This window comes from Pongo pygmaeus, chromosome 18, assembly GCF_028885625.2.
Source record: "Pongo pygmaeus isolate AG05252 chromosome 18, NHGRI_mPonPyg2-v2.0_pri, whole genome shotgun sequence".
In the NCBI taxonomy this organism is placed as follows: Eukaryota; Metazoa; Chordata; class Mammalia; order Primates; family Hominidae; genus Pongo; species Pongo pygmaeus.
Genome location: NC_072391.2, coordinates 78,307,806 through 78,335,802, shown reverse-complemented (window position 1 = coordinate 78,335,802; position 27,997 = coordinate 78,307,806). Strand labels below are relative to the sequence as shown.

General features: G+C 43.2%; 2 protein-coding genes across 6 annotated transcripts in view; one reads left to right on the top strand and one right to left on the bottom strand.

Annotated features, from left to right (window-relative positions):
* The window catches only part of CMC2 (C-X9-C motif containing 2), a 60,727-nt gene that overhangs the window by 1,808 nt on the left and 30,922 nt on the right, over positions 1-27,997 (top strand). The gene's annotated exons all lie outside the window — the stretch shown is intronic.
* CENPN (centromere protein N) lies at positions 3-27,812 on the bottom strand. Of its 4 annotated transcripts, none has more exons than XM_054452546.2 (11): positions 27,719-27,812; positions 22,871-23,051; positions 20,459-20,504; positions 17,353-17,412; positions 16,897-16,973; positions 14,465-14,641; positions 12,054-12,155; positions 9,982-10,045; positions 8,307-8,419; positions 4,799-4,925; positions 3-540 (listed from the first exon to the last, which is right to left on the bottom strand). In XM_054452546.2, the coding sequence occupies exons 2-11, from the start codon at positions 23,039-23,041 to the stop codon at positions 416-418; spliced, it is 1,062 nt and encodes a 353-aa protein (XP_054308521.1). In that variant the 5' UTR covers positions 23,042-23,051; positions 27,719-27,812; the 3' UTR covers positions 3-415. The 4 variants fall into 4 exon arrangements, with proteins under 4 accessions (XP_054308521.1, XP_054308523.1, XP_063510193.1 ...); XM_054452548.2 differs by lacking the exon at positions 3-540 and adding an exon at positions 1,691-4,531; XM_063654123.1 differs by lacking the exons at positions 3-540; positions 17,353-17,412 and adding an exon at positions 1,691-4,531.

The window sequence follows — 27,997 nt, the reverse complement described above, 5'->3', positions numbered from 1 at the left end:
CGTTTTTGTGTTTTGCAAGTTGCAGGTTGTGTAGGCAGTCCTTCTTAGAATGGCTTCCCAACTCCATTTTAGAGCTCTGAACCAAAGTGACGCCATTTTGTGTATCACTTTTCACATTTTCCTCTTTTGATCAAGATCCGAGGCAGCATAGCTGATAAATCATTGGTTGGTTGGCCACAGATTAGTTATCTGTTTCCCTTAGAGCTAGAAACACCTGTGTCTAGAGTGTTATGTCCCACAAAAAGTGGTTGTCAAGTCAGTGCGCATCCAAGCTTCCAAGATTGGTCAAATTGGAGTAACAAGGGGTCCATTTTAACAAGGAGGCCTGCATTAGTCTATAGCAGTTAGCTGTATATCAGGAGAGGCATACATCTGATTAACCATTTAAATGTCTAAATGTTGTGACATCATGATTTTAACATCTTGGATACAATGGGACAAACAGAAGGTACAAGTCCTTCTGCCAGCTGCTCAGGTCCTGGGTCCCTTGAATGTGGCTTCCAGAATAGCAGAGCAGCTTTTGGATCCTGCAAAAAAGTGCTAAAAAAAACACTGAAAATCAACTGATAAAAGACGGATTAATAGGAGAAAAGGCATACAAGCTTTATTAATGTGCCTGGGGGGAAGGGGAGTCATCACAGAGTGGTTATTCCCCAACCCCCAGTGGGGTGTGGACGCTTATATACCCTTTTTCATAGGGGAGTAAGGAGATGGGGAACGTGTGTAATTCTTCTGAGGAGCAGTACATTATTATAAGGGAGAGTAAATGGACCAGGGAGACAGAAATTAACTGGTAAATGATTCTCTTTGGAATCTGAATGAGCCTGAGGGGCAGGCCTTATGAAAAGGTCCATCCATGTGTGGCTCTGTTCCTCAGTCTTCATTTCTTTGATAGATAATGAGATTTGAAGGACAGAATAGAAGGCAACTGTGTTTCTTTTAGTAAGGAGCTTTCTTTGTCAGACAAGGAAATTCCAGAGGGAGTTCCTCTCTGCCCTTGGTTGAGGCAAGAATAAGACAAGGTTAGAGGGACCTTGACTCTCAAGGTTATTTCTCAGGCCTTTCCATTTTCAAAAGCACCCAGCATGCCCAAGTACCATCATTTTCTGTGCCTCAATATTCCCTAGTCTGAAATTTCCCTAGTAGTTTCACAAATGAAACAGTGAGTTGGCCATGAAGAGAAAAATCAAGTTAAATAGAATTTTGGCTGGGCACCAAGGCTCCCACCTGTAATCCCAGCACTTTGGGAGGCCGAGGCGGGAGGATCACTTGAGGTCAGGAGTTCGAGACCAGTCTGACCAACATGGTGAAACCCCGTCTCTACTAAAAATACAAAAATTAGCTGGGCATGGTGGCGCGTGCCTGTAATCCCAGCTACTGGACAGCTGGCAACCAAGGATGTTGGATAAAGAACCTCAACCAAGGTAGGGGGTTAGGGAATGAGACAACTCATAAACAGAATCCGTGGCGACGGGAGAGGTGTGGAACACATGGGGTTCCTCCTGCAGGAACTGTGCTCGAATCCGTGGCTGCACCAGAACAAAGAAGGGAGTCGCTTCTTTGTCCCACTCAATTCTGACACCATTTAATGTCATCCAAGGGGCAAAAGACCACACTGCAAAGCAGCAAGACAAGGTGTTTTTATTGAGGTCTTAGGAATTGCAATTTGGGAGACAGATTCAGCTAGAAGCCACTTGTGTTCTGAAGAGAGAGGGTAGAGGAGGGGTTTTTAAAAAAAGCTGAGGGTGATTAGACAAGTTGACAAGTTGTTTTGAAAGAGGCGACTGGCTTAGTACAAAAATCCATAGTTATTGGTTGGTGCTGTTGAGGAGTTGTAGTGCTGGTGAAATAAAATTTTCCAGGATGCAGTGGTCGTCACAATTTGGCCCAATTCAAAGGTTCAAGGTAAGTTCCTGTATTGTTTTTTTTTGGAGCTTTTAATTTTTTTTCAAGTTGCAGGTCATGTAGGGAGTCCTTTTTAGAATGGTTTCCTCCCTCCATTTTAGAGCTCTGAACCAGAGTGATGTCATTTATTTTATTTGATTTATTTATTTTGTAAGATGGAGTCTCACTCTGTTACCTAGGCTGGAGTGCAGTGGTGCAGTCTCGGCTCACTGCAACCTCTGCCTCCCGGGTTCAAGCGATTCTCCTGCCTCAGCCTCCTGAGTAGCTGGGATTACAGGTGCACACCACCACACCCGGCTAATTTTTGTATTTTTAGTAGAGTCGGGGTTCAACCTTCAACATGTTGGTAAGGCTGGTCTCGAACTCCTGACCTTGTGACCCACCCGCCTCGGCCTCTGAAAATGCTGGGATTATAGGCGTGAGCCACCATGCTTGGCCTTTATTCTTTGAGGCAGAGTTTCACTCTGTCACCCAGGCTAGAGTACAGTGGCATGATCTTAGCTCACTGCAACCTCTGCCTACCCGGTTCAACCAGTTCTCCTGCCTCAGCCTCCCGAATAGCTGGGATTACAGGCGCCTGCCACTACCCCCCAACTAATTTTTGCATTTTTAGTAGAGACAAGGTTTTGCCATGTTGGCTAGGCTGGTCTCGAACTCCTGACCTCGGGTGATCTGCCCACCTCGGCTTCCCAAAATGCTAGGATTACAGGCGTGAGCCACTACACCCGGCCGGCCCAGAGTGAAGTCATTTTTGTATATCATGTTTCACACTTGCTTAATGTGTGGGGGAAACCCCCTCCCCCCACATATCTGGTATCAGAAGTGTGAGCATACACTAGGAGAAACCTCCCGAAGTGCTGGGATTACAAGTGTGAGCCACCATGCCCAGTCTAATGTGTTTCTGTAACTCCAAATTCTCTCTGAAACAAGATAAAGAATAGATTTTAAAATGTTTAAAAAAGACATGGTGGCGGGCGTGGTGGCTCATGCTTATGATATGGTTTGGCTGTGTCTCCACACAAGTCTCAGCTTGAATTGTAATAACCCCCATGTGTCAAGGGCAGGACCAGGTGGACATACTTGAGTCAAGGGAACGATTTCCCCCCTACTATTCTCATGGTAGTGAATAAGTTTCATGAGCTCTGGTGGTTTTATAAATGGGAGTTTCCCTGCACAAGCTCTCTTGCCTGCCGCCATGTAAGACATGACTTTGCTTCTCATTTGCCTTCCACCATGATTGTGAGGCCTCCCTGGCCATGTGGAAATGTGAGTCAGTAAGCCTCTTTCCTTTGTAAATTACCCAGTCTTAGGTATCTTTATTAGCAGCATGAGAACAGACTAATACACTCCTATAATTCCAGCATTTTGGGAGGCTAAAATGGGCAGATTGCTTGAGCCCAGGAATTTGAGACCAGCCTGGGCAACATGGAGAAACCCTGTCTCTACTAAAAATACAAAAATTAGCTGGGCATGGTGGTGCAGGCCTTAGTCCCAGCTACTCGGAGGCTGAGGCAGGAGAATCGCTTGAACCCAGGAGGCAGAGGTTACAGGGAGCCAAGATTGTGCCATTGCACTCCAGCCTGGGCGATAGAAGGAGACTTTGTCTCAAAAAACAAAAAACAAACAAAAAAAATTAGCTGGGCATGATGGAGCGCGTCTGTAATCCCAGCTATTCAGGAGGCTGAGGTGGAAGGATCACTTGAGCCTGGGAGGTCGAGGCTGCAGTGAGCCATGATCATGCCACTGCACTCCAGCTTGGGTGACAGAGTGAGACCCTGTCTCAATAAATAAAGAAATAAAAAATTAGAAAGGAAAAAATTTTTAAAAAGATAGGGTATTTAGTGATGATCACTGAAGTACTTTCATCAAAATTAACTGATGTGCCAGTTTTTTGACACCTTTATTCATAAGTCAGTATAATATTTGTCAGTTTGAATGTTATACATATGATAAAATAGATTATGAGAAGTATATTTACAATAAGAACATTATTTTATGTAACTGACTCACCAAATATGCAACCTCTTGCAACAATAACACAATAGACTCAACTCCATCCTTCGAATGGACCAATTTCATGATTCTCCTAAAAAGTTTTGAGTTGAGTATAGTTCCTTGTTGCTTCTTTCTGTGATCCAGAGCTTAAGAATCAATCCCTGGAAACCAGCCACTGGAACCAGACCTCTCCAGAATCGAGAAGAGACAGCCATAGAAAAAAGGACACAAACCCAAAAGTCTTGAGCGCTGTGCCATATGCTTGATTTCACAGCATTCAGGCACTCAAGGTCAAGTGTGGGGCCATATATATGTAGTCCTGTCATCTCAAATGCCACAATGGCTATAGTTAGCAGGATATCGGAGAGAGGAGGCATATCGTGGACGAATGAATCAGTCCCAACAATGATGTGAGCATTTCTAAAAATTCAATACCAAGGATTCTTGAAAATACAAGTTTACAGACGGAAGCTATACAGCTAGCCATGAGCTGAAGTGCATGTGCAGTATCAAGAAGGAGGAGCTGTGCTTATGAAACCACGCACGTCTTATTTATCTCTAATTTTAAAATAATTCATTCTCTTGTTGGGTATGCAAGTGAGCAGTGGAGAAAGTGGAGCATCTGCAATACCTAAATTAAAAAAAAAAAAGGAAAAAGAAAATTAAAAGTCATCACAGGAGGATGGATTTGAGTCAGTTTAAAAATGGCTGAGATTAGAGGGTGGATCATAGATGCCCCTCCTCCCCATTAAGTACAGAAGCAGAAGATGCAAGAGAGAGCAGGATGGGCTAGCAGACTGGGGTGATGGGAGAGCTCAGAAGTAATTAGCAGATTATAAGGATGGAATGGAGGCATGTTGTTAATTTTTCTAGCTTATAGTGTAAGCTGACCACTCACCAGCTGGTGCTAAGGATTTCAATGCTTCCAGAAGATGTGGGCTAGAGAACTTTATTAGGCATCGGAGGGGTTCTTCCCTCTCAGCCAAGATGCTCCCATTTAAACCACTTTTGAATTTCGTTTCAAGCTGTCAACAAACATTTATAAATGACTATTAAATGTACTGTATAAATACGAATGGTAAAATATAATGAAATCAGAATGATACATTTCATTAATTCTTGCCATTAAGAAATACAGGAATTAACAGGGGTGGGGACCATTTAATCTGCTAACTGCAAACATAGAGGGCAGGTCGGGTACAGTGGCTCATGCCTGTAATCTCAGCACTTTGCGAAGCCAAGGCAAGTGGATCACTTGAGGTTAGGAGTTTGAGACCAGCCTGGCCAACATGGTGAAACCCTGTCTTAACTGAAAATACAATAATTAGCTGGGCATGGTGGTGGGCACCTGTAATTCCAGCTACCCAGGAGGCCAAGGCATGAGAATTGCTTGAACCCAGGAGGTGGAGGCTGCAGTGAGCCAAGATGGTGCCACTGCACTCCAGCCTGGGCAACAGAGTGAAACTCCATCTCAGAAAAAAACAAAACAAAACATAGAGGGCAACTGGTATATCAAACAACATCCAAGGCAAAATGCCAGCATGCACAGTGCCTGCCACCTGGGAGATGCTGTCAGTTCCACCCTCAGGTGCCCTTTACAGTTTGCATTCTTAATGGAAAATTAGTGCTATCTTTTGCAATCTGTAACTTCAATGTAAAAATACCACATTTTTTTTGAGTCACACTGAGATTTCTTTCTTTCTTTCTTTTTTGGGACAGAGTCTCACTTTGTTGCCCAAGTTGGAGTGGTACGAACATGGCTCACTGCAGCCTGGACCTCCCTGGCTCAAGCCATTCTCCCGCCTCAGCGCCACTAGCTGGGACCACAGCCACGTGCCACCACACCTTGTAGTTCTGAATTTTTGTAGAGACAGGGTTTCGCTATGTTGCCCAGGCTGGTCTCGATCTCCTGGGTTCAAGGGATCCGCCTGCCTCAGCCTCCCAAAGTGCTGGGATTATAGGTGTGAGCCACTGTGCCCAGCTGAGATATCTTTTTAACTTCTAATTATGGAAGATTTCAAACACATACAAAAGTAAGGAGCACGGTATGAGCCCCAAGTGCACATCACCCAGGTAAAATAATTATCAACTTGTGGCTGGGTGCAGTGGTTCACGTCTGTAATCCCAGCACCTTGGGAGGCCGAGGCAGGTGGATCACCTGAGGCCAGCAGTTCGAGACCAGTCTGGCCAACACGATGAAACCCCGTCTCTACTAAAAATCCAAAAAAAAAAAAATTAGCCGGGTGTGGTGGCAGGTGCCTGTAATCCCAGCTACTTGGGAGGCCGAGGCAGGAGAATTGCTTGAACCTGGGAGGCAGAGGTTGCAGTGAGCCAAGATCGCACCACTGCACTCCAGATTGGGTGACAGGGCGAGATTCCATCTCAAAAAGAAAAAAGGGAACCCCAATACCATTACCATACCATCTGATATCATCAAATATTCATGAAATTCTAAGTTTCAATTTTTTTTTTAACTTAAAGTGATCATTAAAATTCAGAGGCAATACAGTAAACTATGTGGTGGATGAGTAATGTCTGCAACTAACTCAAATGGTTCAAGTAAAGGCACCAAACTGTTAACAACTGGTGAACTGAAGCGAAGAGAAATGGATATTCATTGGAGTATTCTTGCAAGTTTTCTGAAGATTTGACCCTTTTTTTTTGAGACAGTCTTGCTCTGTTGTCCAGGCTGGAGTGCAGTGGTGCATCTCGGCTCACTGTAACCTCCGCCTCCCAGGTTCAAGCTATTCTCCTGCCTCTGCCTCTTGAGTAGCTGGGACTACAGGCGTGTGCCACCATGCCTGGCTAATTTTTGTATTTTTAGTAGAGATGGGGTTTCACCATATTGGCCAGACTGGTCTTGAACTCCTGGCCTCAGGTGATCTGCCCGCCTCGCCCTCCCAAAGTGCTGGAATTACAGGTGTGAGCCACCGCACCTGGCCAGATTTGACATTTTTTGAAATAGAAAAGGTAGAAAAAATCAGTAGAAGCTATGATTAAATGTGTAACCTTGACATACAGAATAGTGCCATTCTGAGATGTGTATAAAGGGAAGTTTAGAAAGCACATTTTCTGCATCCTAGACCAGTGGCTCTCATGCCTGTGTGTGCAGAATCAGCTGGAGGGCTCGTGAAAACAGAATGCGGGGTCCCACCTCCCCCAGTCCAGTAGGACTAGGGTGGGGTCAAGAATCAGCATTTCTTCTCCCTTCCCAAGTGATGCTGATACTACTAATCCAGGGACTACGCTTTGAGAACCACTATCCTAGATTATCAACTGTTTAAAGGAACTAGTTTAAAGCCTGCCATGAAGGGACCCAACTTGAAAGGTGTCAATCCATTTCTCCCACTAAAACTAAATCATATCAAACAGGCTTTGGGCCTAAGTGAGCAGATCAATGGCAGATTTAAAGTGTGGCCTGTAGCTACAGAAAGGCTAAAGAGAAAATAATTTATTGGAGGGCTTGGGTGCAGTAAGGTGTTTTGAGTATGAGCATGGACTGAAATTAGAGTGATCACAATATAAGCCTCAAGTTCTCCTAGTGGTGGCAGTGGGTTTGCATTCAACACCTGTAGCCCCCTGCCCTGGCCTTCCCGGTGGGCAGCAGCACATGTCTGGAAGGCACACTTCTGAACAAGCCACTTTTGTGGTACTGCCTAGGTTACTGGCTTTTCTCCACGTGATGCTGGCTGGGCGATGTAATGACTTACCTATTCATTCTTTTATTCAGGAAGTATTTATGAGCGCCTATTATGTGCCAAATACTGTCCTAGGTTATAGATGGGCTAGAATAGCATAATCTACATTTCTTCCCCCTCAAATATACAGATTACTGCCAGTTATGCATAACTGCATTAATATGTAAGGTGAAACAAAAAGGCAAATTCATAATTTCTTTCTTTCTTTTTTTTTTTTTTGAGATGGAGTCTGGCTCTGTCGCCCAGGCTGAAGTGCAGTGGCGCGATCTCGGCTCACTGCAACCTCCGCCTCCTGGGTTCAAGCGATTCTCCTGCCTCAGCCTCCTGAGTAACTGGGATTACAGGCACGTGCCACCCGTCCAGATAACTTTTTGTATTTTTAGTAGAGACGGGGTTTTACCATGTTGGCCAGGCTGTCTCGAACTCTTGACCTCAGGTGATCCGCCTGCCTTGGCCTCCCAAAGTGCTGGGATTACAAGTGTGAGCCACCGTGCCCGGCCCAGATTCATAATTTCTAAAGATCTCCTTTGCTAACAGAGGAACTTATAAATACGATAAAGAGGTCTATTTAATTCATAAATTTATTACATGAAATTTAAGTGACAAATGAAAAAGGAACAGTTTCTTAGATTTGTTTTCCACTTAAGGTTTTTGTTTTTTTTAAACAATGTTGATATCTTGTAGTTAATATTTATTATGACGTCTTACCTTATATTGTGCAAATTCTAGTTGTGGTTGAGGATAATCTCCAAATGTTTCTTGAGTTATTCGTTGGACTCTCTCTTTTTCTACTATGTTTTCATGAATGATCCTTGAATCCACTATAGGTGGAAGATTTCAAATAAAACAGCCATTAGGAATATATTTCATCCTTAAATTATCCTCCTTTCATTCCTAACCCTTCAAATTGTTTGTATAATTTTAAAATAACATTTACTGCTTCTTTTGGCTATAATAATTTCTTAGTGTAGGGAAGTTTCTTAGTGTAGTGAAGTACAGGTTGATAAAAGAGAAAATAAAAATTATAATTCTACCACCCAGAGATAAGCACTGTTAGCATTTTAGTATATTTTTGCCTAGCTCTTTCTATAGTGAACAAAAATAAAGATGCATATATATATATCCCCATGGCGCCCAGCCTATATGTTTTTTTTTTTTAAGAGATGGGGTCTCGGCCGGGCATGGTGGCTCACGCCTGTAATCCCAGCACTTTGGGAGGCCGAGGCGGGAGGATCACTTGAGGTCAGAAGTTCCAGACCAGCCTGGCCAACATAGTGAAATCCCATCTCTACTAAAAATACAAAAATTAGCCAGGTGTGGTGGCAGGCGCCTGTAGTCCCAGATTGTTGGGAGGCCGAGGCAAGAGAATCGCTTGAACCTGGGAAGCAGAGGTTGCAGTGAGCTGAGATTATGCTACTGCATTCCAGCCTAGGCAACAGAGTGAGACTCTGTCTAAAAAAAACAAAAACAAAAAGAGACAGGGTCTCACTATGTTGCCCAGTCTGGACTGGATCTCTTGGGCTCGTGATCTTCCCTCCTCAACCTCCCAAGTAGCCAGGACCATGGATGCATAACATTGTTCCTAGCCTCACCTATGTATTTTTAAAACTGGAATCGTAAGATACACGCCATTTTATATCCTGATTTCTTTACCTAAGATGAGATCAACAGCAGTTCCTATGACACTGGAAAATCATAAAAGTGTTTAGTTTATAACAGTGGCACTGTTTCGTTTCATTGCCAAATCTCTACTAAGAGATAGGCAAGTTTTCATTTTTTTATGAATTTTTATTTTACCCCACCACTTTTGTAAATTTATTTTAGTAGTTCTGTACTCTGTTCTCTTGGGTTTTCTAGTGAGAGACTTCAGACATCTGTGAGTAGCAATACAGTCATGATTCTCATTGTTTTAGAAGTTTATCCAGCGCATTAAGAGCATGGGCTCCAGATCCAGACATACCTGGATTTCACTCCTGGTTTTGCCACTCCTTAGCCGTGTGACTTTGCCTAGAGTTACCATACCTCCCTGAAACCCAGTTTCCTGATGAATAGCGCTTATTCACAGGACTACTGTGAAGATTAAGGAAAGAATACATATAAACATCTTAGTGTGGTGCCTGGCACACAAGAAATGCTCAACAACTATTAGCTAATTTTTGTTTTTGTAATTATTGTTTTGTTGTTTATTGTTATTCTAGTAAATTCTAAAGGAGACCTATGGTAGATTAGCTTTACTCCTTCAACAGATATTTACTTTTCAATTTTTCTGAAAACAATAAAATTTTTGAATTAGGATCCTACTATACACGTTTTACCAAGTGAAAGAAATCTATGAGGGAATGATGCATTTCCAAAATTCAGTTTCATATGAACACACACATACTATTTATATCTAGTCCAAGGCTTCTTTCCTGTAGAGGTGTCGTAGAGTTGTGAGTTTCAAAGGTCTAGGAAATAAAAAAAGTGAATATTTTACTAATTTTGACATCTTGAAGTACACATATTAATTTTTTTTTTAGTATATAGAAGTATGCCAAATGTTTATTTTTTTTGCAACAGAAAGATCCAAGGCCATATCCTGGCTGAGTTGGCTGAGTTGAGCAGGACACTGACAAGGAGGCTGCTGAGCCTGCAACTCGAGTGTTCTGTTTGAGGAGCTCTGTGCTTTATCATAGAAATGGATCTGGTGAGTGCAAAGCCTAGGGAATCTAAGGCAGCATTTGCACTGTGGTATTTCAGCGTCGTCAGTGCTGAATCTTCCTAACCCTAAAAAACTTACTGAGATTGGAAAAATAACTTTCCTACTGTTAGTCTGAATCTCTTGAACCCCTTCTCCTACCTTCACCCACTGAATCCATTGTTTTTATAGTTCAGTGCTTGACAATGTGTTTTCTTTTTTTTTTTTTTTTTTTTGAGACAATATCTCAGTCTGTTGCTCAGGCTGGAGTGTCAGTGGCATGATCATGGCTCACTGCAGCCTCAATCTCCCTGGGCTTTGGAGATCCTCCTAACTCAGCCTCCCAGGTAGCTGGGACTATAGGCATGTGGCACCACGCCTGGCTATTTTTTTTTTGAGACAGAGTTTCACTCTGTCACCCATGCTGGAGTGCAGTGGCACTATCTCCGCTCACTGCAAGCTCCGCCTCCTGGGTTCACGCCATTCTCCTGCCTCATCCTCCCAAGTAGCTGGGACTATAGGTGCCCGCCATCATGCCTGGCTAATTTTTTTATATTTTTAGTAGAGACGGGGTTTCGCCGAGTTAGCAAGGATGGTCTCAGTCTCCTGACTTCGTGATCCGCCCACCTCGGCCTCCCAAAGTGCTGGGATTACAGGCGTGAGCCACCGCGCCTGGAATGCCTGGCTATTTATTGTATTTTTTGTAGAGACGGGGTTTCGCCATATTGCCCAAGCTGGTATTGAACTCCTGGGCTCAAGGGATTTGCCCTTCTTGGCCTCCCAAAGAGCGAGGGTTACAGGCATGAGCCACCATGCCCGGTCACTACTGTCATATTATAGCAAAACAGTTTATATCAATTTGGTGAGAGGGTAGTAGGTAGGAGGGGATGGCTAGAGAAGAAAATCATGATCTAACTTTAAAACAAATATATTATTTATTTTTTATTTTGTAGAGATGGGGTCTCCCTATGTTGCCCAGGCTCGTCTCAAAACCCTGGGCTCAAGCATTCCTCCCAGCTTGGCCTCCTAAAGTACTGGGATTATAGGCGTGAACCACTGCGCCTGGCCTCATGATATAACTTCTTAATGTTAGTTTTTCCTTAAAGAGGGACTGTTTGCAGAGAGCCATCACTTCTTTCTGCTTAGAACAGATGAAAAAACAGAAGTATAACATCTCTAGTGGCTCAAAGATATACACAGAGCATTAACAATCCACCCACAGGAGTGTCAACACATATGCACACATTTGCCATGCATAGTTTGAAAAAACACCCCTGCATCTGTAAGGACAGATCTGTATTTGTCATTAGAGGGGAACATTACATTCAAATAATTTTAACAAATGAACTTTGGGATTTAAAAAACCACTGCTTTTCCCTTTAATTCCAGTGCCTGTATAACCTGCTTGACTGATGGGACAAAAAGTTAATTCTAGTTTTCTGTTGTTTCAAAGAATAATATATTTAGCTTCAAAAGACAATGTGAAGTTACTCTAAAGAGAAAACAAATTCTAGTGTGATTAGCTGATTTGGAAGCTGAGATCTACCACACAGACTCCAGTGACTAATGAGTGGTATAAAACACAATACAATTATAAAAAGATGACTGTGAGGAATTTTTATTTTCCTTTCATGTTCACTAATTGCAAGCTTTCTTCATTTCGGTAAAATCTAAAGTGATCTCCTCTTGTCGGAGGTAGATTTTCCCAGTAGCTTCTAACTCCTGTGTCAAAGAGAAAATAAAGATTTACCTTTAAAGAGAGTCACTGATTGGCTCACCTGATTATACTGTTTAAAAACAATAGCCTTAAGAGAGTCCAGATACCGACTTCTCAGGTCCATTTTCACAATCTGATGGTGTTTGCTAGCAACTGTCAGCGCCTTGAAATGAAAATTTGCAAGACTATTATTAGGATTACTGTCTCTGTGTTTATAATACTTGTCAAAGTAAGATGTAAGAGCTGCAATTAGTGAATAGTTTCCCCGTAAATGTAAAAAGAAGTCTAGAAAAAAATGTGATAGCCTGTTACTGAGCTTCAAAAACAAAGTGGTTAATGGCATTAAGATTCTGATAAATGCAGTCTTTTGTATCTTTTTTAGAAAAGCGATCCTGTTTAAAGTTAGGAGTTAGTAATAAATCAAGTTCAGACTTACGAATAAACAATAAATACTCAAAATGTTACTGTTTTTGAATATCAGTCATCTAATACTATAATGATATTGCCATACAAAAATGCAGATATGTATGCTTTATGGCAAATACTGAAGAAAAAAGTGTGTATTGAATACAGCTCATAAGAGTGTCCTGTCATTAGGGGAAAAGAAGACTGAAACAGAATTACTATGATAGGATAAGATGTTTACCCGGATCTAGAGAACAGAGACAAGTTTGCCTTAAGATACACAATAGAAATGAACATTAGTCCGCGTGGTGGCTCACGCCTGTAATCGCAGCACTTTGGCAGGCCAAGGCAGGTGGATCACTTGAGGTTGGGAGTTTGAGACCAGCCTGGGCAACATGGTGAAACCCTGCCTCCACTAAAAATAGAAAAATAAATTAGCCAGGTATAGTGGTGAGTGCCTATAGTCCCAGCTACTTGGGAGGCTGAGGCAGGAGAATCGCTTGAACCTGGGGGGTGGAGGGTGCAGTGAGCCAAGATCGCCCCACTGCACCCCAGCCTGGGTGACAGAGTGAGACTCCGTCTCAAACAAAAAAAAAAGAACATTAGCCTTTGGGGTAATGTTTAAACTACCTGTGGCAAGGTGTACTCACTTGGCTATAAGTGGATGAAAGACCACTATGTATCATGGAGGAGGAGACCCCAAATGTAAAGAAGTGTTTTAAGGAAATAGAAGTGAGTAGCAGTCTTTGCCATTTCAATAAACCACCAAAAAACTTAAATGACAAGCAAGTAGTCACAGGGACCCTACGGCTCGCCTGGTCACAACAATGGAGTTCTTGGTACTCCACACCACACCTCCACCCAGCTCTGCTGTGGAGTGACAGGACATGATGCAGCCAGGATGGTGGAGCTGCTCACCTACAACCAGCTGATGTGGCAGCTCTGGAACCAATTGAAGGTGCCACTGTGGTTGTGAATGCTAATAGTGGTAGCAGCAAGTGTCAGGCCACTTTAGGGAGAACTAACTTTGGGGAAAGATGCTAGGAAGACTGTGATATTAAAGGCAGAACCATAAAGAGAAGCAGGCTCGGAACAGAGGCTACATCTTATGTGAAAGCAGTCTTCTTGTGTATGGAACGTGGGAGAAATGGTTACAAATGAAAATAATGTTCATTAATAAGCAAATTATACAATTATGAAAAAGTAATGAGGTATATTCATTTGTAACCACGTGGAAATGTTATGTTAATTTTTTCTTTTTTTTTTTTTTTTAAGACGGAGTTTCTTTCTCGTTGCCCAGGCTGGAGTGCAATGGTGCGATCTGGGCTCACTGCAACCTCTGCCTCCCGGGTTCAAGCAATTCTCCTGCCTCAGCCTCCCAAGTAACTGGGATTACAGGTGCCCACCACCTGGCTAATTTTTTTGTATTTTTAGTAGAGACGGGGTTTCACCATGTTGGCCAGGCTGGTCTCAAACTCCTGCCTTCAGGTGATCCACCCGCCTCTGCCTCCCAAAGTATTGGGATTACAGACGTGAGCACCGCGCCCGGCCTACCCTGGCTTTTCTAATAACCATCTTGTCAAAGGAAATAGCAAACTTTGACAGTAGTTACTTTGAACGAATGGAATAGGGAAAAGGGGTATGAAGCTTTGAAGACTTTATATCTTTAGAGACTTCTGCATCGGTTGCATTTTTTTATATTAAGTATGCATTATTTCTAGATCAAAAAACAATAAAATATAGCTCCAATCTAATATCTTATGCCATGTTCCCATCTGCAGATAACAACACTCTCTGTTTCTTATTTTAGGAGAACAAGAATCTCTTTTTCGTTTTTTTAGAGGTGGGGTGTTGCTTTGTCTTGTGATCGGCAGCTCACGGCAGCCTCGGATTCGTGGGCATGAGCAATCCTCCCACTTCAGCCTCCCAAGTAGCTGGGACCACAGGTACATGCCACTGCACCTGGCCTAGTATTCTCTATCAAATACTTATTGAGCAGTTAAAATCTATATAGACCTTTGAGATAGGATAATAAAATATTATAGCTTGTAATAATTTGTTCCATACCTGACCCAGAAGCGGTGTATTACGCCTCAGCATGGAGGAGGACATGAAGGCGTATGGAGTCTGGGAGTAGTACACCACGTAGGTAGGTTTGTACTGGTTTGGCTTTGTGTACTGCGTTCCCCAGGCAATTCGAATCCAGACTGCATTCTCCTCAGTTTCTCTGAAGCTGACTGTCACCTTATTAAAGAAAGAAAAAAAAAAGGCTTAATTTCCTAATTAAAATTTCATTGTGGCACCAACTCCAGGTGCTGTTTTGGGGTGAACAATGATGTCCCTATACTCTTGTATGCAGGTTGAGACCTGGCAGTCTTTTCTGCTTTTCATGAGTATTTTGGGAATCTTTGGGAAAACATTTTGTGATTAAAAAAAAAAAAAATCCTTTTCTTTTTTTTTTTTTGAGACTAGGTCTTGTTCAGTTGCTCAGGCTGGAGTGCTGTGGCATGATCATAGCTTGCTCATGGCAGCCTCAACTTCCTGGGCTCAAGGAATCCCATCTCTGCCTCCCTAGTAGCTGAGACCACAGGCACGTGCCATCATGCCTGGCTAATTTTTTTAAAAAAGTTTTTTTTTTTTGTAGAGGTGATTGTTTTTTCAATAATTTCTTGGGCTTGTCCTGAAAACTGTTCCTCCATGTGTAAGAGTTTATGAGGTAAGGCAGCCTTACAAATGAGTTACTTGTTTTATAATGAAGCCTTCTTAGCATCTAACCCAGACCTAGCACACGCTATGAAGTTTAACAGTAAGATTTCTATCTAATTAGGCTGGGTGTTGTGGCTTATGCCTGTAATCCTAGCACTTTGGGAGGCTGAGGTAGGAGGATCGCTTGAGCCCAGGAGTTTGAGACCAACCTGGACAACATAGTGAAACTCAGTATCTACCCCCGCCAAAAAAAAAAGCCAGGCACGGTGGCATGTGCCTATAGTCCCAGCTACTCAAGAGGCTGAGGTGGGAGGATAGCTTGAGCCTGGGAGGTCTAGATTATAGTGAGCCGAGATCATGTCAGTACATTCCAGCCTGGGCAAAAGAGTGAGACCATGTCTCAAAAAAAAGAAAAAAAAACAAAACAAAAACAAAAAAACAAAAAAGAAGAAGAAAAAGAAGATTTCTATGTCATAATGGGCTTGAAAATATACTATTCCTAATGCTGTTATGCATTTAGCTCAGAAGCTAAAAACTCCTCTAAAGGAATGTTACATGGCGAGACCAGAGGTACTACCTTGAATCCATCTCATGGATAAAATACAGGCCTTTCCAAACTTTTAAATATGGTTGCCAGTTGGTCTGGAATTTAATAGCCTGCTCCTGGATTATCAACTCCTCTCTGATTCAGCTTCCCTTTAAAGCTCTGAGCCTAAAAAGGAGGGACTTGAGTGAGATGCAATCGGCTTGCCCACGTCTCTGTTTCCTCCCTCTGAGATCTTGTTCTAGGAAAAGTGGGTTGTTACAGTGGCACTAGCAAATTCTGCCCATTCTTTAGCAGCTTTTCCAAATACCCTTGGTGCAGGAGACAAGAAAGTCTCCCCAGTCCAGGGTATGGCGGCACACACCTATCTGACTTTCCTGAGTGAGCATCATAGAGCTTGGCCCCAATCACGTGCTCAGTGGGCCTCTACTGGCTTGAATGGAAGATTGTCTTATTCTGAATAGCTTCTTTGTTTCACATTACAAAAGCAAAAACATCTGTAAAATCAAGGGTGCTTCAGGTTTGCACTGACCATTACTGGAACTACTAGCTACATGTGGCTATTTAGTGTAAAAAATCATCAAAGTTTAATAAGATTAAAAATTCAGGCTGGGTGTGGTGGCTCATGCCTGTAATCCCAGCACTTTGGGAGGCCAAGGCAGGCAGATCACCTGAGGTTAGGAGTTCAAGACCAGCCTGGCCAACATGGAGAAACCCCATCACTATTAAAAATACAAAAATTAGCTGGGCATGGTGGTGTGCGCCTGTAGTCCCAGCTACTCGGGAGGCTGAAGCAGAAGAACTGCTTGAACCCAGGAGGCAGTTGCAGTGAGCTGCAATCTTGCCACTGCACTCCAGCCTGGGCAAAAGAGTAAGACTCTGTCTCAAGAAAAAAAAAAAAAAAAAAGATTAAAAATTCAGCTGCTCAGTCACACTAGCCACAAGTGCTCAGCAGCTACATGTGGCTGAACTGAACAATGTCAATACAGAGCATTTCCATCACTGCAGAGAGCTCTGCTGGACTGGGCTTCTCTGGAAAAAGAAGCCTCAGGCCCTGAATAGACAGGAGAGAGGAAAGGGAAGTTTTCATAATATTTACAGTGTGTTTTTGATATGGAGTAGAACAGTATGAACGATTACTAACTGAATTTCTTACAAATTAAAAAAAAAAAACTATGATAGTAGCAAATTTTAAGTGCACAGACGTGATGACATTGAATTTTATGTAAAAGATGAATTTTATTCTTACATTTTTTAATGCTCTCTGAAGAATTTTCTTAAACGAATTTTTAAATTGTTTCATATCAAAAAGGTCAACATCTTCACCTGCCAAAGTGAAAAAAAATAAAGAAAAATCAAGAGAGCTACAATGTCTTCAGTAAATACATTTGTAAAGTACCATGAAACTAAGCATTTTGTATAATTCCAGAGTAATAATGATCAAATCACACAAATGCTGCTAGTACTTCTGACATGGCACCAAGAAATATGTTTCTCATTTTCCATAAGTGAGTAATAAATAATCACCTCATTTTGAAAGAAATGAGGAACATACTGCTATTCCTTTTTTTTTTGGATCTAGAGTCTCGCTCTGTCACCCAGGCTGGAGTGCAGTGGTGCTATCTCAGCTCACTGTAACCTCTGCCTCCTGAGTCCAAGTCAAACAATCAAATATAAATATTCAATTGTAAACAGAAAATATTACCTGGTCCTTTATTCATCTGAAAAACATCCCAGACTTTCTGGTGCTGATGAAATTGCATATCTGAGAGAGGGAAGAAAGGTTTACTACTAGCATATCATAGAACTTTGAAGTAATATGCTTATAGATATTTCTATACTTTAAAACTGGGGAAAATAACAGTAATTCACAAATTGGGTTATACAGATTTGTATTCAAAATATAAACTTTATATGGATTAAATTTAATTCATATAAATAAAGCAAATCATAATTACTCAATTCAACTGACTTAGATAATACAGTTGAGTTTTGGTATTTATTCTATGTTAGCCCATTTATTCCATTTCCACATAAGCCTGCCCCACAGAATGCCACATTAATCTGGCATGACAGGGAATGCTGTGCCCCACAGGACCCACATTTGAGCCAGCTGCTCCTCTGCCCTCTCCTAGCTCCTTACACACCCCACTCCCCACCTCATTCTGCTCTCTACTCAGAGTAGTCCCCACCCTGATCACCCTACCCCAAACGCCCTGCGTTAGTTCCCAGTTCCCATGGGAGGACTCATCACTACCTGACGTCACATTATGTATGTATGTATGTATGTATGTATTTATTATTATTATTTTTTGAGACAAAGTTTCACTCTTGTTGCCCAGGCTGGAGTGCAATAGTGCAATCTCAGCTCACTGCAACCTCTGCCTCCTGGGTTTCACCATGTTGGCCAGGCTGGTCTCGAACTCCTGACCTCAGGTGATCCACCCACCTTGGCCTCCCAAAGTGCTGGGATTACAGGCATGAGCCACCGTGCCCAGCCACATTATTTATTTAGATGTTCATTTGTACACTGCCTGTCTTTCCAGTTAGACTCTGATGGAAATGAGGGACCTGTTCACTGTTGTAGTCCCAGGTCTAAACTTAACTGCGTGGCATAAAGCAAGCACTCAATATTTGTTTTGTTTTTCTTAGAGACAGGGTCTCACTACGTTAACTGGGCTAGACTTGAACTTGCGGGCTCAAGCGATCCTCCTGCCTCAGCCTCCCAAGTGTCCCACACCACCACAGCAGGCTTCAGTATATGTTTGACGAATGAATGAATGAATAAGTATATGACAGAAAACATCTTTCAGGAGTTACAAACTACTCCTATCTTGGAGTAGAAATGGACCTAGGAAGTTAGCAAGTTCAACCATATCCCTTCGTCCTTCTGGCTTAAAACTCTCTCTGCACTGAGACCTTTATCTGTGTCTCTGGACTTCAGACCAGGTTTTCTTTTCTTTTTCTTTCTTTCTTTTTTTTTTTTGGACAGAGTCTCGCGGTGTTGCCAGGCTGGAGTGCAGTGGTGCGATCTTGGCTCACTGCAACCTCTGTCTCCTGGGTTTAAGTGATTCTCCTGCCTCAGCCTCCTGAGTAGCAGATTACAGGTACCTGCCACCATGCCCGGCTAATTTTTTGTATTTTTAGTAGAGATGGGGTTTCACCATAGTGGCCAGGCTGGTCTCCAACTCCTGACCTCAGGTGATCCACCTGCCTTGGTCTCCCAAAGTGCTGGGATTACAGGTGTGAGCCACTGCATCCAGCCAGGTGCTTAATGAATTTTTGAATCAATGTATGAGAAATGGGAATGGTGTGGATCCACCTTTTATGCTTGAGAGAATCCAACCACTGAAAATGAGACAAACTAAATCAGAGGCAGATGCTGTAAATTCAGCAATAGCTGAATTGGAGCATGCCATGAGTTGGAGCAAAGTATTAATAAAGATAATTTTTGTTACACTTACAGAAAACAGCTAATACCTAATGATTGCAGTTAGTTAATACCAGGCTCTAAGTATTTAACATGTACTCTTATTTAATCCTCACCATAACTTTATGTGATATTATCACTATTGTACAGATTGGTCAAATGATAATACCAGAGATGTTGGTATGCCTCAGAGATGTTAACCAGCTTCCTCCAGGGCTCACAGGGAGGCAGTAATGGAGCCATGAAATGAACCCAAGAAGTCTGGCCCCAGGGCCTGTGTTCTCAGCCCCTATATTATGCTGCCTTCTGATTAAAAAAAACAGGCATCTTGAAAAAGTACAGACAGGAAAGCTAGACAAAAATCAGTGAAATGGAAGGGAGGAGAGGTGAGAAGCTACACTAATAGGAATGAATTTTCAGAAAGATATTTTCAAATCCTATAATAATAATACAGATGCTTCTTGACGTATGATGTGGCTATGCCTGATAAATCCACCTTGAGGTGAAAATAATTCACGTAACCTTCATATATCTTAGCTTAGCCTAGCCTACCTTATGTGTGCTCAGAGCACTTACATTAGCCTACAGTTGAGCAAAATCATCCAACAGAGTCTTCTATCATAAACTGTTGCATACCTCATGTAACTTACTAAATACCGTGCTGAAAGTGAGAAAAGAATGGTCATATGGGAACTCAAAGTATGGTTTCTGTTGAATGTCTGCTGCTTTCATACTAGTTGAAAAATTAAGTTGAGCTGTTGTAAGTTGGCAACGTGAGTAATACAAAGCCTAACATTTACTTTGTGCTTCTGATGTGCCAGTTACCACGATAACAGCTTCTCAGGCACTGCCTCATTTAATCCTAACAAGAATACCGTGAAGTAGATACTGTATTATTATCTCTGCTTGAAGTCTGAGGCTCAGAAAGGTGATGCAACTTGTCAAAGAACATACTGCTGAGTGACATACTGGGATTTGAAACAAGGTCTCCTCAACTCTAGACTCTGAGGTGTTATATACAAAATTGCTTCTGGGACAAGTACAGCGGTTCACATCTATAATCCCAGCACTTCGGGAGGCTGAGGAAGGAGGAACATTTGAGCCCAGGAGCTGGAGACCAGCCTGGGCAACATGGCAAAACCTTGTAGCAAAAAATACAAAAAATTAGCCATATGTGGTGATGCACTCCTATAGTCCCAGCTACTTGGGAGGCTGAGGTTGGAGAATCACTTGAATCCAGGAGGCAGAGGTCACGGTGAGCTGAGATGGCGTTACTGCACTCCAGCCTGGGTGACAGAGGGAAACCCTGTCTCACAAAGAAACAAAATTGCCTCTAATGAAACTGATTGGTTAGGTATAAATACAAATCACTAAAACTTACAAATGATGTCTAACAGGGCAGCATCACTGAGACTTGCACGCTTTTCCTAAAAGAGAAAACAAATTATTTAGTAACTGTGGTGATAGGTTTGGCTCTATCCCATTTAAAACACATTTTAGGATTGGTTAGAACAGACTATTAGCACATTCTCAGTACTTTACTGACAACCTGTCTCCAATCTGTTCTCCTCTTAACCAATGGACATTCTTTCTGATTCATGTCTTAGTCCAGGCATTCACAACCTTCTGTCACAATTTATTCCTCATTTATCACTTTTAACTTTTTGATTTTTTAAAAATTAACTTTATTGAAGTATAATTATCATTCATTAAACTGTATATATATATATTTTTTTGAGACAGAGTCTCGCTCTGTCGCCCAGGCTGCAGTGCAGTGGCGCGATCTCGGCTCTCTGCAAGCTCTGCCTCCCAGTTCACGCCATTCTCCTGCCTCAGCCTCCCGAGTAGCTGGGACAACAGGCGCCCACCACCACACCCGGCTAATTTTTTGTATTTTTAGTAGACACGAGGTTTCACTGTGTTAGCCAGGATGGTCTTGATCTCCTGACCTCATGATCCGCCCGCCTCGGCCTCCTAAAGTGCTGGGATTACAGGCGTGAGCCACCGCGCCCGGCCTAAACTGTATATTTTTAAAGTATACAATTTGATACATTTTGACTTATGAATATACACACAAAACCATTACCACAATCAAAACAGTGACAATATCCACCAGCACTGCCTCCCAGATTTTCTCGTGTCTCTTTCTTTTTTAAGACAGAGTCTTGCTCTATTGCCCAGGCAGAAGTGCAAAGGCACAATCTTAGCTCACTGCAACCTTTGTCTCCCAGGTTCAAGTGATTCTCCTGCCTCAGCCTCCCAAGGAGTTGGGATTACAGGTGTGCGCCACCATGCCCAGCTAATTTTTGTATTTTTAGTAGAGAAGGGGTTTCACCATGTTGGCCAGGCTGGTCTCCTAACCTCAAATGATCTGCTTGCCTTGGCCTTCCAAAGTGCTGGGATTCCAGGCAGGAGCCACTGAGTCCAGTCTTGTGTCCCTTTCTTATCACCGCCCACTTCCTTCCACTCTTCTTGGTTCCCATGTCTCTACCTCCCAAGCCTTAGTCCTAATGCAAACGCTGATCTGCTTTCTGTCATTACAGATTTGTTTGCATTTTCTAGAGGTTTATATGAATGTTAACATAAGTGTGTACTCATTTTTTTGGTCTGGATTTTACTCGGCACAATTATTTTGATATCCATCCATATGTTAGCATCTATGAATACTTCATTCCTTTTTATTGCTGAGTATATCCACTGTATGGAAACATCACAGTCTGTTCATCTGTTTACCTGCTGATGGACATTTGGGTTGTTTCCAGTTTGTGGCTTTTATGAATAATGTTGCTGTGAACATCAGTACACATGTCTTTATGTGAATGTATTTTGTTTTTAAAACAATGCTACAATGCATCTTGACTTATATAACTAAATATTTATCAATTATAGTATTTATACATACCTCCTTTTTTTATTATTCTCTCATCATAAATTTCTGTAAGTAGAATTGCTAGGTCAAAAAGTATATTTATTTAAAAGCGAAGGAGGCCAGGCATGGTGGCTTACACCTGTAATCTCAGCACTTTGGGAGGCCAAGGTGAGTGGATCACGTGAGGTCAGGAGTTCGACACCAACCTGGCCAACATGGCAAAACCTCGTCTGTACTGAAAATACAAAAATTAGCCACTGTGGTGGTGCGTGCCTGTAGTCCCAGCTACTCAGGAGGCTGAGGCACTAGAATCGCCTCAGCCTCTGGGAGGCTGTAACCTCTGGGAGGCAGAGGTTACAGTAAGCTGAGATTGTGCCAGTGCACTCCGGCCTGGATGAGAGAGCAAGACTCTGTCTGAAAAATAAAGAAATAAATAAATAAAACTGAAGGAGAGATGGGTATATTGGAATAAGAAAATTATTTGAACTATATTTGCAACTTTTCTGATAGTCTGAAAACATTTTAAAACAATAAGCAATTAAGTAGATAAATACACATGAAAGACAGAGTCTCTTTCCTTACAACTTTGCCAATATGTTTGGGTGGTGTTGTCTTTTCATCCTTGATAATTTGATAGGTTTAAAAAAATACTGCAAAAAATACTGCTCCTTATTTTAATTTGTACTGTTTTTTTCTTCTCCTATGATATTTACTTTTTCCATCTTATTGACTTTTAAGCATTCTTTTAAGATGAAAAGGTCAATTAAAAATTAGGTTTTTTTCCACTGCAGTTGTATATAGCCCTCATCACTTCACTAATAGTTTAGCAGCTACCTTGCATCTCTTTTGGAGTAAGGAATAGAAGAAAGAAAAACCCAAGGGGGTAGCACTCTATTCAAGACTCATCATTTTTAACACTGTTACCTCACACAGATGGATCAAGTGCTGAACTACAGATTCCTTTCTCTGCCGGAAATTTACAGTCTGCAGTTGATTTTCAGACAAAAAATCCCAGGCCTTCAGGATTGTTGTCAGTTCATTCATGGGGATTTTCAAGATGGTCCTCTTAATGAACTCAGCAACAGTCTCATCCATCTCTTTGGCACTTTTACAAAACAAAAACAGCACAACAAATATTAACCAAATACAATACTTGTCTGTCTTTATTTACACATACACACACACACATATGAAAAATAGAGACAGGGTCTCACTAGATTGCCCACGTTGGTCTTGAACTCTTAGGCTCAAGCAATCCACCCGCCTCAACATGCCAAAGTGCTGAGATTACATGTGTGAGCCATTGCGCCTGGCCATCAGCATCATATTTAGCTGGGATTTTGATTTGTAGGTCAAACACCTAAATGTTTACACTTTTTCAGCTATTCTGCAGTGTTTTAGCATGAGCATTTAATTATTTTCTCCTTAATGTATATTTAAATGTTTTAGAGTTTAAAAATTAGTGCTCTCTCTCCTTTTCTGGCTGGAGTATTTTGATGTTTTGATGGCGATGATATATAAATCATTCATTCATTTACTGATTCATGTAACCCCTTACTGAGGATCTGTGCATGCCAGGCCCTTTCCTAGGCACTGGGGATAGATATGTCTTTGGCCAAAAAGACAAACATCTGTTCCACTATGGCACATCCATTCTAGTGGGGAGAGAGAAACAACAAGGAAATCACAAACTATGTTAAAAGTGAGGAGCGCCGGAGAAAATGGAATAATTTTGGCAGGCTGAGTTGAGCGTGGGAGTGCTGGAGAGAGTAGGCCTCATAGAGAATATAACTTGGGGGCAATCCTTGCAGGAGAAGGAGTCATGTGGTGGAAGAGCTTTCCAGGCAGAAGGAACAGCATGTGCAAAAGTCCTGAGGCAAGAGCCTGCTTGGGGCCTTCGAGGAACAGGGAAGGGTGGCCTCCAGTGAGGGGACAGCAGAGACAGGAAGGAGGCATAGAGAAGGAGGTGAGGTCAGTCATCATGGAGGGCCTTGAAAGCCACCTCGGGGATCACTGCTTTTTTCACTCTACAAGTTACTGAGCACAGGCAGGACATGCTCTTGTTTAGCTTTTCTACCAGGATCAATCTGGCTACTGTACTGAGAACACAGTGTAAGGAGGCAAGGACAGAGGTTGGAGGTTAGTGAGGCAGGGGAAGAGGTCAGGTTCTGGATACACTTTTAAGAGGGAACTCATGAGGTTTCCAAATGGATTACATGTGGGGTGTTAGATCAAGAAAAGAACCAAAGATGAAAGCAAGGTTTTTACCAGGTAACTAAAAGACAAAGTTACTATTAGCTGAGATGCCCAAGACTGTGAGAGGGGCAGAAGAAAGCTCAAGAATTCTGTAATTCTGTTCTGAATCTGTTAATATTAAGATAAAGATGAGAGTCCAAATGGAGATACTGAATAAACAGCTGGATCTGTGAGTCCACAGGACATGCTAAGAGCTAGCGGTGCAGTGGATTGCTCTCTCTTATTCCTTTAATGCACTGCCTGTGAACAAAGAGCTCTTTCCTCCCTCACTTCTCCTGCCCATGCCTGAAGGTGAGATTCCTTAACTGTCTATAACGTCCTGAGCCCCAAATCTCGTGTGCCTCCCTCATCAATAGGCAAGGGATATAATCTCCAGAAGAATGACCTAGCGGCTGCAGGAATAAGGAAGGAAGATCCTGAGCCCTTTTATTATTTTCCTTTGGCAGAAGTTGTCAGCCAATGGTGACAGCTGATCTCACGTCTGCTACTTTATTTGGGGACACCGGTGAGCATCTCTCTCTCTCTCTTCAAACACAGAACAAAAAAGCAAGCAAACATGATATTTATTTTTTTCATTCGAGATAGAGTCTCACTCTGTCGCCCGGGCTGGAGTGCAGTGGTGCAACCTCGGCTCACTGCAACCTCCCCTGCCTGGTTCAAATGATTCTCCTGCCTCAGCCTCCCAGGTAGCTGGGACTGCAGGCGTGCACCACCATGCCTGGCTAATTTTTGTATCTTTAGTAGAGACAGGGTTTCACCATGTTGCCCAGGCTGGTCTCGAACTCCTGACCTCAAGAGATCTGCCCACCTCGGCCTCCCAAAGTGCTGGGATTACAGGTGTGAGCCACTGCGCATGGTCTGCAAACATGATTTTTAAACAATGCAGGGTACCATCTGCATACTTTAATGTCCCTTAACAGTATATCTTCTAGGAAGCCACACACAGACCTTGGCATCTGTGTTTAAGACACAAGCCTGTCAGTCTTATCTGTTTCCTTCACAACTTTGGGAATCCCAGGGACAAAGAAGTATCTTCCTACAAGAGTCCTGGCTGTGACTTATTTGTTGAACACTGAAAAATTATCCTTGTCCACTTCTGAAAATAAATAGTTGACTGTATTTTAACAATATACTGAAAACGATAGTAAGACAAAGATAAAGAGGAAGGATTAGGAGTCATTTAGAAATAGAAAAATGACTGAATTAAGGTCGTAGGAACAGAATCAGGATCATGAAACAGGAGTCGGATTTGTTTCTTTGTGTAGTTACTGGGCCATCTAAAGCCTTCACTGTGGTCTACAAGACCCCGTGTTGCGTGGCCCCCGCTTCCCTCCTTGGCTTTCTGAGCTCCAACTATGCTAGTTTCTTAAATAATCTCTCTGGGGAAGGAACATTGTGCCTGTAGTTACGACTCCCTAGAAGGTTCTTCCTGCACATGTTCTCTCCAGTGACTTCTTGTAATTCTGGTGTTAGCTTAGATGGTTTCTCCTCAGGCTTATCCTCACCACCCAACCAAAAGTTACTTCCCCACTCTCCACTGCTAATTGTTTTTTTTCCTTTTTTTTAGACAGAGTCTTGCTCCGTCATCCACACTGGAGTGCAGTGGTGCGATTTCTGCTCACTGCAGCCTCCTGCAGCCTCTGCCTCCCAGATTCTAATGATTCTCCTGCCTCAGCCTCCCGAGTATCTGGGATTACAGGTGTGCACCATGACACCCAACTAATTTTTCTATTTTTAGTAAAGATGGGGTTTCACCATGTTGGTCAGGCTGGTCTTGAACTCCCAATCTCAAGTGATCCTCCCGCCTCGGCCTCCCAAAAGTGCTGGGATTACAGGCGTGAGCCACTGCACCAGGCCATCCACTGCTGATTGTCTTTACAGAACTATCTGAAATTATCTTTTAAATTTTGTTTCTGAAATTGAGCTCCAGGGCAGGATGATGTTTTTATTCACAGCTATACTCCTAGATCAGAACTGCCTCACTATAGTCAGTATGTCCAATCAGGCCAAGAACAGTCTAATGCGTACTTGATAAATACTTGTGGAATGAATGCCTGAGGAGACAACCTGGGCGGACTGGGGTTCAACAGTCAGTGAAACACCAAATCAACATCTCTCCCATTAAGAACATGGGCGAGGGGCCGGGAGCGCGCCGGGCGTGGTGCATCACTTGAGGTCAGGCGTTTGAGACCACCCAGGCCAACATGGTGAAACTCCGTCTTTACTAGAAATACAAAAATTAGCCGCGTGTCGTGACGCACACCTGTAGTCCCAGCTACTCGGGAGGCTGAGGCAGGAGAACCGATTGAATCCGGGAGGAGGAGGTTGCAGTGAGCCGAGAACGCGCCACTGCCCTCCAGCATGGGCGACAAAGCAAGACTCCGTCTCAAAAAAGAAAAACCAAAAACCAAACCAAAACAAAAAACCCACAGGCGAGGCTAGGCTGTTAAAATGAAGATTCCTGGGCCCTATCAAATTAAACTGTGAGAAGGGCGCACGGAGGGCTTGAGATTTAGCATCTTTTTTTAAAGAGTACGTCAGATGATTAATTCTGGGTAAACTTTGCAGAACGCCAATCTAAAGAAATTTGGTAGGGCGCCCTCAATCTCACCAATTAAGACGGAAATCCCTTTAGTAAACGTTTACCCCGTGACCATTTTTAAACTTTCCTTTTTTTGTTGTTTTTGAGACAGAATCTCGCTTTGTCGCCGAGGCTGGAGTGCAGTGGCGCGATCTCGGCTCACTGCAACCTCTGCCTTCCGGGTTCACGCGCTTCTCCTGCTTCAGCCTCCCAAATAGCTGGGATTACAGGCACCTGATACCACATCCGGCTAATTTTTGTATTTTTAGTAGACACGGGGTTTCCCCATGTTGGCCAGGCTGGTCTCGAACTCCTGACCTAAGGTGATCCGGCCGCCTCGGCCTCCCAAAGTGCTGGGATTACAGGCGTAAACTACCGCGCCCGGCCCCATTTTTAAACTTTCTTTGTACTTCCTAGCGCTTTAGTGCCTAGCATACAGTAGATGCTCAAGATCTGTGGAACGCATGATCGAAAAGATCCATTTTAAGTAACGTTCCCGTAGTCACACACCTCTGCTGAGCTCCAACAGGCAATGCGAGGAGCAACGCAAGAGGATACACGGACGAAAAACGACGGAAGCCGAGGTGACAGAAAAGCAAAACCCCAACTCTGGGCCAGGAAGCAACCCCAAGATCGGAAAGCCGAGCCCCTGGTCACATGACCACACGGCCCGCCTCTGACGCAGTCGCGCGCCTACGTAAGGCTCGACCCGCCTCACCGCAGGCGAGGTGACGCCACGGCCGGCACAGCGTCACCGCCCCCTCACCTCAGCCCGAACCGTAGTTCCCCGCCCCGAGCCCGAGACCTAGCGCCAATCCTGCGCCTCAGAACGTGCGACAATTGTGAAAAAAGCCGCCCCCGAGGCCTGGGATCTGGCTTCCTCAAGGCCCCACACCCTCCGGGTCCCGATCCAATGCCGCCCGGGGCTCTCTTACCGGCCCACATCTCCTGCAGTCTGACTCCTCAGCAGCTGTTCCCGCCCGCCGCGCCTTCAAAGCCACCAATTGCAGTTCCCGCCGCCTCCAAGCCCGGCCCACTAGAGCGCAAGCATCAGGTTGTGTCTTGGACACAAGGGACTGCACGGGGGAGCGACTGAAGCGAAGGTCGCCGAGCCCCCGCGCCGCTCTTCTTAGAAGTGTGCAGCCTTGCACCAGTAGTGGACTTACACATAGGCTCCATTACGATCTGGCTTGTGTGCTCGGCTTGTGCCTTAG

What these genes read in the sequence shown, in the direction of transcription:
- CENPN (XM_054452546.2), bottom strand. Translation starts at nt 23,041, where the DNA reads ATGGATGAGACTGTTGCTGAGTTCATTAAGAGGACCATCTTGAAAATC. An exon ending in TCAGATGAATAAAGGACCAG is followed by an intron (nt 16,974 to 17,352) that starts GTAATATTTTCT and finishes TCACTTTGGCAG; the next exon opens with GTGAAGATGTTGACCTTTTT. An exon ending in TAGAATTTGCACAATATAAG is followed by an intron (nt 4,926 to 8,306) that starts GTAAGACGTCAT and finishes GTTTGTTGACAG; the next exon opens with CTTGAAACGAAATTCAAAAG.